The following is a 12,271-nucleotide window of genomic DNA, read 5'->3' as shown; positions in this document are numbered from 1 at the left end:
ACGTGACATACTGTCTTTCCATGCGATTCTAAAGACCTCTAAATGAGTTTGTTTCCATTTACGCTCTAAATTACGAGTTTCTCTCTTTAGAACATGCGTAGCACTGTTGTACCATGGTGCTTTACTTTTCTCTCTAACCTTTTTTAATCTAATTGGTGCAACGATGTCTAATGTACTAGAGAAAATGGTGCTCATAGTGCTAGTCATTTCCTCTAGTTCATCTGTTTGTTTGGGTTCACTGAGCAGCTGAGATAGATCAGGGGTCCGTTCTTCGTACGTCGCTAACTCAGTTAGCTGGATTTGATTGTTGGCGATTTGGCATGATCTTGGATTGTTTGGTTCTTCGACGCTCATCCTGGACTTGCTGTCATAGCAACATGTGCGCAAACTTAAACCTGCTCGGGAGCAGGCTTATTTCATGTTAACAGGATTAGATCCCGGCTTCATAAGCGGAGCTGATACGGGAAGTCCAGCGCAGCGCGATAGTGCACTTTCTGAAATATATATTTTTTCTCGTGATTCGTGAGATTGTCGTTTTTTGTCGCTTTTATGTTTAAAAAACAGTTTTAGTTTTTTTTTGTGGCATTTCCAAGCCACTTAAAGGGACAGTTCACCCAAAAATGAAAATTCTGTCATCATTTACTCTCCCTCAAGTTGTTCCAAACCTGTATGATTTCCTTTCTTCTGCTGAACACAAAAGAAGATATTTTGAAGAAAGTCGGTAACCAAACGACTGATGGACCCCATTGACTTCCATAGTAGGAAAAAAAATACTATGGATGTCAATGGGGACCAGCAACTGTTTAATTAACAACCTTCTTTAAAATATCTTCTTTTGTGTTCAGCAGAAGAAAGGAAATCATACAGGTTTGGAACAACTTGAGGGAGAGTAAATGATGACAGAATTTTCATTTTTGGGTGAAATTTTTCATTTTTAAGACCCAATGTTGTAAAGCAGTTTTTTTTTTTTTTTTTTTTTTTTTAGGCTATCATAATTTATTATGAAGATTATCATGACCATGCCGATTACAGATATGTCACTCAGGCTTCACTAACGTGATTGGTACCATAGACTATAGGCTACCATAGACTGCCATCAAGGCCTCAATGAAGGGGATTATGTGAACAGAAAGGGGATTCACAATGTAAATGTGCAGCCCACTATTGTGATTCTTAATATTCCAGATTAGTAATATTATATCAAATAAAAAAAGGCAGTTGACTAAAATCTTCCATATCACAAATGTGAAAGCAAAATGGCCAGGATCTGTGCATGACTTAAGCATTTTCAGAGATTCACATTTATGCACATTATTTGAAAGTGGTAAGGAAAGTTCCACAATTAAATATCAAGCTCACTGTATTACATACACTTATTGATCCTAACAGAACTGCATTTTTGCATAGGTGATTATGACATGTTCCTGCAGACAGGTGTTTTATGACCCCATTCCCTGACCCAAACCAGTTACAATGCAGCTCTAGCCAGGACAAGGGCACACAATGAAATGAACTTTGGCTAACTAAAGGGAAGATTTCAGTGTCTGAAAAGTCTGAGGGTTGCACACCTGACAGGGCCTGTGACATTGCTGCATGTGCCATATTACACAACATTGCCAAAAAAAACCCACTTTTCATTAAATGTTTAATAAAAGACAAATATGCTTAGCTCCTTGAGTTTTATTTCAATTGTTCTTTGTAAAGAAAAGCCAGTGGTCAAGTGCCTGCAACAAGAGATATTAGACACATGCCTCATGCAACATATAAAAAGGAAAAGTTGGCTATACACTGCCCACCTGTAGGCCTATGTCTCCTCTGTCTGTGCAGACTCTTCTGTAGGCCTTTCTGTAGATGTGGAATCCTGCAACTTATATTGCAGCCATAAAGCATACAAGTATAAATTAAGTAAAGTTATTTATGCACTTGCAGGTAGGCTAGTTCCTCCATATGACAGTTATCTGAGAGGGTTTATTCACTGTCCAGTGCAATGGAAACAAATGGACATTATAAGTCTTATACTTTCTTTCCTTTGGAGAGTTAGAAAATGTCCACTTACTGCACATATTTCAGCCACCACTTTCTTGGGAACAGATACAAGTGTTGGTGTGTTATGTAAAAGTGCACAAAAGAGGAAAACACAATGTCATTACAATGAACTACACTCGGGAAAAATGTGATCAATAACTCATGGCAAAATATTTTTACATTAACATAAGTTTATCAGTTTTCACTTTCACAAGTCAAAGCAATTCATCATTACTCAAGATTTAACAGTTGAAATGACTATATGGCCTTAATTTAATGCAGCAGAAAATATTTTACAGTGTAGGCTACTAAGATCTTTTCTTTTCTTTTTTTCTCAGCCTTTTCCTTGGTTGCTTTTATAAACAGACAACCATTTATTTAACAGTACCTTTTATAAAAGAGACTATAATTTAACTAAAAATTACCATTATGTAGAATATTTTTGTACTTCACTTTTATTTGTTCCCATGTTCTAGCATGGTGACTGACATTACAATGCACAAAGTAATAATGCAATTATTAAAATACAAAAATATAGGCTAATAAGTGATAAAATCATCTAACATGGCCACTTCTAACGGATTTAAATTGTCTGCTACTTTTTGCCAGCCCTCTCTCCTGGCTTTTGCAGACTTTGAGGTGTTCCCTGGCATTTTGATTAAACATTAAAATTCTGAATAAACTTCGACTATTAGTTCTTGCTCTGCGGAGGAGAAAAACTGAGCGCGCTCTTTGGCCACGCTGAACAGCCAATAGCAGCGTTGCTGATCAATGTTTCTACTATCGATACATATCCCCTTTTAAACTTCGCATGAACGCGCAATTATCTCAGATAACTCAATCCAGCGATACTAATCATATCCGGAAAGTGTGTTCGAAGAACCGAGTTAGCCATATCATGATTCGCACGATGATATCATCCTGGATGTGTCATTTGATCTCGGATGTAATAAGCAACGTACGAAGAACGGGCCCCAGGTAAGCTATTTGAGAATCTATCTATAGTTGTTGGAAGGATTGTTCTGCCTGGTTGATAACGTGGCGCAACATGACAAATTTCAGCGGTACGTAATATGCAAGTGACCATGTAATGGTCAGTGACTTCATCACTTTGCGGTATAATATCTATATCGGTTGGATTGGTTCCATGTGATATAATTAAATCTAGCGTATGATTAAGACGATGAGTGGGACCAGTTACGTTTTGCTTGACCCCAAAGGAGTTTAATAAATCTGTAAACGCAGTCCCTAACGCATCATTTGAATTATCTACGTGTATGTTAAAATCTCCAACAATTAATGCTTTATCGACATTGACCAAAAGATCTGAGAGAAAGTCTGCAAACTCTTTTAGGAAATCAGCATAAGGCCCAGGCGGTCTATATACGGTAGCCAAGGCTAAAGATAATAGGGATTTCTTTCTTACATCTAAGAGAGTAACATTTAGCACAAGTACTTCAAACGAATTAAACCTGTGACCTGTTTTCTGAGTAACAGTAAGAATATCTTTATAGATTATAGCAACACCACCGCCACGACCAATCAGACGGGGCTCATGCTTATAGGAGTATCCAGGAGGTGTAGACTCATTTAGGCCGAAATAATCATTTGGTTTAAGCCAGGTTTCAGTAAGGCAAAGTACATCGAAACTATTATCTGTGACCATTTCATTTACAATAACCGCCTTAGGTGTAAGCGATCTGATGTTTAAAAGACCTAGCTTTATAAATTGTTTTTGTTCACTAATATTGAGATTTTTTGGTTTAATCACAATTAGATTTTTCCTAGATCCTGCAGTAGATTTATTATTTGATCTCACTAAACGAGGAATAGACACAGTTTCAATATAATGTTTTACATTGGTACTTATATCAATTAAGTTTGGACAGCAAAGACTGTGATTCGGACTTTGACTTACTAGTCATATGGTGTGTAGCGTCTTGGAGATGTTGTCCGACAGAAGAGCCGCTCCGATTCTGCTGGGGTGAAGGCCATCAGCACAGAAGAGCCTAGGTCGCTCCCAGAACAGATTCCAATTATTTACAAAGAGCAGTCTCTGTTCATTACACCATGACATTAACCATTCATTTAGAGCAAATAATCTACTGAACCTTTCGTGTCCTAGTCGGTAAGTGGGAAGCGGTCCAGACACGATGATTGTTGTTTCAGGCGATGTGCTGCGTACCGTCTCGATCAGGGTCCTGTAGTCCTTCTTCAAAACCTCCGTCTGCCGCAACCTGATGTCGTTCGTTCCCGCGTGCAGCACGACAGCTCCGACGCGCTCGTCACCGTTCAGAATCCCGGGAACCTGTGCAGCGACATCGAGAACACGAGCACCAGGAAAGCAGTGAGTGCGCACCTTACCTTTACCTATGGAAGCATGGACATGCCGGACGATGGAACTGCCGATGATCACAGCGTCACGTTCCGTCTCGCGTAGAGGGGAGAAGCGGTTCCGGGTGGAGATCTCGAAGGCCGAGAGGGGCGGAGAGGTCCTAGCTCTGGTCCTGGCCCGCGTCTTCCGCTGTGGAATCACCCAGGGTCCATGTTGTTGTGTCGGTGCCGGAGTGAATGAAACCAGGGATGATCGCATTCTGGGCAGAGAAACACACGGAGTAGACGAGGTCGGAGTCAAAAGATTACTAACCACTGACTTGTGAACATCGGCGCGTGATGTTTCAAGCGCGAATCGTCGATCTCGTAGCTCGGCCTGTCTCTCTAGTAGGTCGCGGATCTGCTTCTCCACGGATTCCAGCTCTAACTGCACAGAATGCAGCTCGAAGGTGTCCTCACCTGCACTCAAAGGTAACGTTAGACACACATCCGATATATTCGCCATTATAGCAGATGTGCTATAATGGCGAATTATAGCTTTCAGTGATACGGGTGTAAATAAGTCGATCGATAGGCGCGACCACGCGTGTAATGCTAGCGGGCTAAGGCTAGTAGCGGAAGTTCGAAAGGTTGGATATATGTAGCGATATCCGAGCAATCCGATTGTTTTTTAAGGAGAATAGTATTCCAGATATGTTCACACGCTATAAAAATGAAAAAGTTCGTTTGTAAAAGAGTGTAAAGAAGAAAAACGAGGTTTCTGAATTAATTCGACGGAGCTCCAAACACAACAACGCACTCAGTCGCGACGCATGCGCAGACGCATTATATATAGGCTATATTTTTTGCGTTGTAGCTAAATGCATGCAAGGTAACGCAAACAACGCACTCTTACGACGACCATATATCTGAAAGACAACAGTGCTGTGTTGAACAGACGATAGAGAAATCAGTGTGATTTGTTTCATGAAGCGCGTGCTTGCGACATGTTGTGTTAATTTCAGCGTCTCAGAGCAGCGTGGTTCATTAAGCGGTTCTGTGCGCATTATTAACAAGAAGAAACTCGTTTACTCCAATCACTGCTCTGCATTCTGCATGAGATCGCATTACACCGGATAATTCAAATGTCACGAAAGGCTGATTCAGGTCTCTGTTGCGTTTCCCAAAAGCATCGGGAGCTAAGCTGATCGTAGAGACCATGAGTGGCAACGGTTTTACGATATACTTAGGCAAACGCAACGCCTTTCGTGACATTTGAATTCTCTCCTGTGTAATGCGATCTCATAGCGATTTCTATTTAGCGTTGGTACATCGTGCAAAATGTTTGTGTGTGTGTCATTCATGAAACATAAATTTAGCAGCAGCCAATAGTGACTGCGCGACCCACCTCTTCCCAATCTGCGACCCACAGTTTGAAAACCCCTGCTCTAGAGGCTAATAATGGGTTTTCCGTTTAGAACAACAGAGTGTTGTTAGACCAATCTAAATAGGGTGAGCCTCAACCTCTGATTATTGTATACTATTATTTCAACTAAGTGTACGTGGAAAACCATAGCATGATTATACAAAGTTACCATTAGAGGAATTTAGGTTGGTCAGCCTGATTCTATGGTAATGGTCATGACCTCTGGTTAGATATAGTCTTACCTTAATTAAGTGTGTTCAGATCTATGGGGACTAAATTATATATTCTAGACTGAGCAAGTAGAGTACAGCTATCTAGGATATTAGTCAATCGCCTTTGTCTAATGACCAAGACTGACGAGTTTGTGATTATATATCTGGCTGGTGTGAGACTCAAAATGTTGGGTGAACGAGTGTAAAATGTAAAGAGTTAAATAGAATAATCAAACATTCACCTAAATTTAATGATTAACAAAAATCAATTAAACCTTTTTCATTTTTGGAGTCAGATGAAATAATGTATGGTTGGGTATCCAAAAAATTGAGCTGTAAAGGCTCCAAATAGGGGCAAGTTTGACATGCTATAAAAATTATCTGTTGGGTATTTTGAGCTGAAACTTCACAGACACATTCTGGGGACACCAGCGACTTATATTACATCTTGTGAAAAGGGGTATAATAAGTCCCCTTTAACACTGCTGGTGGTACCCATATAAACACCATTGTTAATTTAACACCAGGGATTTTGCTGTGTTAGTTCTCTGAATCACATGTAAGCACATCTGAGGAAATTTCCTTAGGTCAAATGTGATGGTTTCTACTCAACCTTCTATGAATGAGGCCCATGGTCTTGGTCTTGGTTTGGTCTTGACTACATCTCTGTTCTGTACTGAAACACTGATATACAGCCAACACTTATAACAATTGTGTTTTATACTACTTAATACAAAGTAAGTTTATTTTAGTCTTTGTTTCACAGTGTCTGATATGAGGATTGTCCTGCTGGGTAAAAGTGGATCAGGAAAGAGTTCAACAGGAAACACCATCCTGGGCAGAAATGTGTTTAAAGTGGGTTTCTCTCCTGAATCTACAACTCAACAGTGTGAGAAACATGAGGGAAAAGTGGACGGTAGAAACATCACAGTGATTGACACACCTGGACTGTTTCACACATCCATCACAAGTGAAGAAGATCTGAAGGTTGAGATTGAGAGAAATCTGCAGATGTCTGATCCTGGTCCTCATGTGATTCTGCTGGTCATCAAACTCGGCAGATTTACAGAGGAAGAGGAGAACACAGTGAAATGGATTCAGAAAAACTTTGGAGAAGATGTTATGAGATTCACCATCCCGCTGTTCACTGGAGTTGATAAATTGGAAAAATCACTTGACGAATTTCTGCAAGAAAGCATCAAGATAAATGAACTCCTAGCTATAGATGAATGGAAGGTGGCATATCATGCCTTTAATAATGCAGAGAAGAATGATCGAACTCAGGTCACTGAGCTGCTGGAGAAAATAAAGGACATGATGAATAAAAATGAAAGAATGAATGAATACTACACTGCGGAAATGTATCAGAAGGCTCAGAGTGAGATCAGAAAAGAAGAGGAGAGAAAAAGACAAGAGGAAGAGAAAAAGAAACAGGAAGAAGAGAAAAGGAACCAAGAGAAGGAAGAAGAGAAAGGAAAAGAAGATGGAGTTGGTGAAAGAACAATGATGGGATCATTTGCAAAAGTAGTTTTAATATCAATAGGAGGACTATTTGTAATATCAATAGCAGCAAAACATGCAAGACCATGTCTGAGGGGAAATTATTCATCAGTATGATCACAGGTTCTGATCTGCATGAAAAAAGAAAAGAAATGCATGATTACCCACATTTTGGGATTTTTTTAACCATTCATATAATAAATCATAACATGAAGAGTCAACGTAAAGAGCTACTTATTCGTAAATGTGATAACATGGCAATGTAAGCTGGAATGGCCTTGTTGTAACAATTATACATTATACATTAACATTATACATTAAAATAAACAATAATAAAATGTATAAATTAATCCAATTTGACCAGCTGATGTTTTTTTTTCTTCTTTTTCCTATATTAAATAAATGTAATGTGATCTATTGAATCTATTTTAATACCCAACAAAAATGATTCAAAAGGCAGGATTTGACACACACACACACACACACACACACACACACACACACACACATAATATTGAGGCTCCTAATAGTTATGTAGAAGGCTGTGCTGTTATACTGTAGAAGTGTTTCATTTGTAGAATTTGTTAATGTGTGTAACTTCTATAAAATTACAATTTTGTGTCACAGATTTACCTGACGCCTTAAAACTACTGCACAGATGGGTGAGTACTGATCTGTGTGTTTGTTCTGCCATTATGTGAAAGGCTGTTAAAAGATTTACCAAATCAAAGTAATGGCACAATGGCCTGTGTACAAGTTTGAGACAAGAGCTGAGGCTGATGGGGACCCATGTTTAAGTCCTGGGTTGGACTTTCCTATGAGATAAAGGCAACACAATATATACTGTATATGAAACAAAATCAGTATAACATAACTTATTGTTAAGTAATTACTGCCTAAATGTATTTATTTATTTGTCTTAAAGAATAAGGCATTACATACTGTATTTAATGCACTTTTGAGGTTGCTTTCTGATCATATATTATCCTTGGATAATCTAAGTGTTAAGATTTTTAAAAATGTTTCTGAGTTAATTCAATATTATTTAATATAACAAATATCTTGCATAAGAATTTTTTATATTATTTTTTTATGTATTTTGTCTTTTTTTAGAGCATATCAAAAGAATAGATAATCTCCGGATTGTTCTGCTGGGTAAAACTGGAGCCGGGAAGAGCGCAACAGGAAACACCATCCTGGGCAGAAACCCTTTTGTGGTGAAATATTCTTCAGAGTCTGTCACTAAGAAATGTGATGCACATGATGGGATAGTGGATGACCAGAAAATCACTGTGATTGACACGCCGGGACTCTATGACACATCAATGAACAAAGGACAGCTTAAACATAAAATAGCAGAGTTGTTCAATCATTCTGGTGATGGTTTTCATGCAATTCTGCTGGTGATCAATCTGTGCACTAAATTTACAGAGGAGGAAAGGAATACTGTGCAGTGGATCAAGGATAACTTTGGAGAAGAGGCTTCAAAAAACACCATAGTGTTGTTTACAAATGGAGATGAATTAGAGTACAATGGCATGACAATTGAAGAATATATAAATGATTCGGCAAAGCTGCAGGGATTAGTTGAGCAGTGTCATGGAAGATATCAAGTTTTTAAAAACAGAACTAATGATCGCTCCCAGGTCACTGAGCTTGTGAGAAAGATAAGGATAATGATACAGGGGAATAACAATAACCTTTACACTAAAAAGAAATATGAGGAAACTCAAAAGAAATTGTTCATTGCAAATGCTGCAGGAGTTGTAACAGGAGGAGTATTAGGAGCAGGAGCAGGTGGAGTGGCAGCTGCAGGATTTGGTGCTGCTAAAGGTACAGCAATTTTCGTTACAGCAGTGGGGGGTGCAGGTGCAGCTGCAGCAGCTGGAGCTTTTGGAGTTGGAGCAGCGATATATAAGTATTTCAAACCTGGATCATCACCTGAAAATAAGGACAAATACAATTGAAATTAGACCATGTATGTTCAAAATGTGGACTAGAAAACTGGAATAGGCTCCAGCCCTATGACTTAGAAGGTTGTATAAGGAAAAAGAGAGACAGAGAGATTTGAAAAATGTGGTATGCCTTTGAGGATACACATCACAACTATTGAAATTAATAAAAATTTAAAAACATATATATTTTTTTCAATTGCCATGTTTAATCCTAAAACAGGCAAGAGTGAAAAATGATCATCAAAAAATATTTTAATGTTCAATCTTATAATTTGATGTTGTCTTTTAATATCATCTGGACTTAAGTACAACATGTCCAAAGGAATTTTGGAAATATTTGATATAGTTTGGATTGTATGAGTTGTATCTCCCAGGCTACATTGCCCTATTAGGGTATTAAAAAAAGGCCCAAGTCATCAATGTTTCTGTGATTTATTTGATTAAAAAAAAAAAAAAAACATAAATAAATAAATTGTAAATGTAAATATGCTGTTTGTATGACGTCTTAGTGTCCTAAAATTAGGGCCATATACATTATTATCCATTAGCTGAACCCTTATTCAATCATATAATTTGATTTATGATACAACTTATAATTTTCTAAGTAACTCTTAAGATTTTAGTTAGACTTCTCAGTTGTGTTTGATCAGGGTTAAAGCTAAACTCTGCAGGACGGTAGCCCTCCAGGAGAAGTATTGGACACCCCTGTTTTACCACAAAATGAGCTGTGTGAAACTTTTTGCAAGAAAATATCTTGTTAAAAATGCAAAGATAGTCAACTAAATGTAATAATATCAGTTTTATTTGAATATTATATTATATTCAATATCAGAATTGAATGTTACCATTTGCACAGTTTTTAACTGAAAATACATAGATTGAGAAGGGGGACTGTGTACAAGGGGCCCCTAAGACCGGGAGGGACTATAAGGATCTTCTCTAAAGGCCCTGGAACGAGATTTCTACTGAAGAAATCACCCGTCACCCCAGAGTGCACAATAATGCCATGACCAGTACATGGGGCCCATTTTACCTTTAGACACCATTCATTGTAAATACTGTGGATAATTATTTTTTTATACCCTAATCTGGCAATATATCTCAGGGGATACATACTTTTCAAAATGCAGTAAATAATCATGATCAATATATGACTTAATTTTCTATTTCAACATCTTAAGACAATGTTCACAATTAATATTAGTATTGTATTATATTTTTTATTGATATATGCCTACTTTATACAAAGTCAGAATGCCCAGCACTATGGGCGGACATGTTGGCTTTAGGTCAAACTGACAAAATGAACAAAAATTTTAACCAATTCATGTGACCCACATACTCCAAACAGCCTCAACTACAGTATGATATTGACAACAGTACTGGATGAAAAATACATTCTCGTTGCCTGTTTTAGGGTTATATTTGTATTCACTTACAATTTTAATATAGCATAATTGTTAGACTTTACTGCATGCATAGAGTTGGTTCATGCCTTGAATAAGTAACTTACACAACAATTTTGATCTTTTTCATTTTGTCTTCTAAAAACTCTCAACATCCCCCATCTGTATGATATCTGAGTGCTAAAACATTATCTGATTTTTGGATTTGTTTGAAAAATATATATATTTTGGACTTCATTTTGCACTCATTATCTGTTTCACATAACTTTTACTGTACTGAAATATTCTTTTTTTCACATGTTTAATTAACTTATGTGCAGTCATATTTTATAGATAGATTAGTGTTTTATGAGATTGCATTAAAGTATTGTGTTTGCAACCTAAATTATTTCAAATCAATTTTGTCATAAATTCTGTGATAATTTCAGTTACAAATGATCACAGTCCTTCTGTTGATGACTTTGTAAACTGGTGTGACAGAGCACTCTTGCAACTATAAGTGGCAAAGACCACCCCTCTTACTCTGAGTTTGAGATTTTACCCTCCAGCTTGTGGTTTAAGTTTCCTCGAGTCAAGATCAATAGATTTAGATACTCATTTATTTCCACAAAAATTTCCCTTTTAAATTTAGGTAATAGAGGTGGTTAGTAGGGTCAGCAATTTATTCAGGGTCAGTTGGGGGTTGTATTGTTTTCTATATGGTTGTCTGTCTGTATGTCTTGCCATAAAACTAATTGTGTCCTGGGGGACATAAAATAATTAATTTTATTTTGATGGCCCACTTCAGAAATGCTGTTGGCTACAAGTTAAATTGCACCTACATGTCAACTAACTCTCATTAGACTATTAGTAGACTGGTAGGGTTAATGTTTGTAGAATAAGTTGACATGTAGTTGCAAAGTTACTTATAGACAGTGAAATGTCTGTTGGTGGACCATCACATTAAGTGTTAGCAGATATTAAGCAGACATTCTACTAATACTCTAATGAGAGTTAGTTGACATTTAGGTAAAACATTACTTATTGTAATGAAACTGCACAGAGACACAAAGGCTGAGGATCTACATGCAGTAATTTATTTAGAGAGTAATCCACAATCGAAAATCCCAACACTGGCTAAGGTCAAATACCAGCAAGACAGTCCAAACAATAAGAGAGTCCAGGAAACACAAGCAAAGAGTAATCCAGAGCAAGAGGCAGAATGATTCAAGACATGGGAAAACAGCACACAATGGCTGAGAATGGCAGACATTACACACTCAAGACTTAGCAAAGAGTGACTGAGAAACCTGGGGTGCTTCTCAATATCCCTCCTCGTCTCCTCCATCCTCCATCCTATGATCGAAAACCAATTGAGCTCAGCCATCCTGAAGGACATCTAATTGCACCGCGAGGAGTCGAAGATCGAGGAGTGAGGCTTCCTGAGGAGTCATG

The 12,271-nt window shown here is 37.8% G+C and overlaps 1 protein-coding gene across 1 annotated transcript in view; it reads left to right on the top strand.

Annotated features, from left to right (window-relative positions):
• The window catches only part of LOC308695647 (GTPase IMAP family member 8-like), a 29,901-nt gene extending 18,688 nt beyond the window's left edge, over positions 1-11,213 (top strand). Inside the window, exons 3-5 of the mRNA XM_081373829.1 lie at positions 6,743-7,500; positions 8,135-8,138; positions 8,590-11,213. Coding sequence (XP_081229955.1) covers positions 6,743-7,500; positions 8,135-8,138; positions 8,590-9,443 — 1,616 coding nt within the window. The 3' untranslated portion in view covers positions 9,444-11,213. The remainder of the gene's footprint in view (positions 1-6,742; positions 7,501-8,134; positions 8,139-8,589) is intronic.
• Positions 11,214-12,271: the final 1,058 nt, after the last annotated feature.

Source organism: Scardinius erythrophthalmus, assembly GCF_964197995.2.
Source record: "Scardinius erythrophthalmus genome assembly, chromosome: 9".
Taxonomy (NCBI): Eukaryota; Metazoa; Chordata; class Actinopteri; order Cypriniformes; family Leuciscidae; genus Scardinius; species Scardinius erythrophthalmus.
Note: the sequence above shows the minus strand (reverse complement) of the source record. Positions and strands in the feature narration are given on the sequence as shown.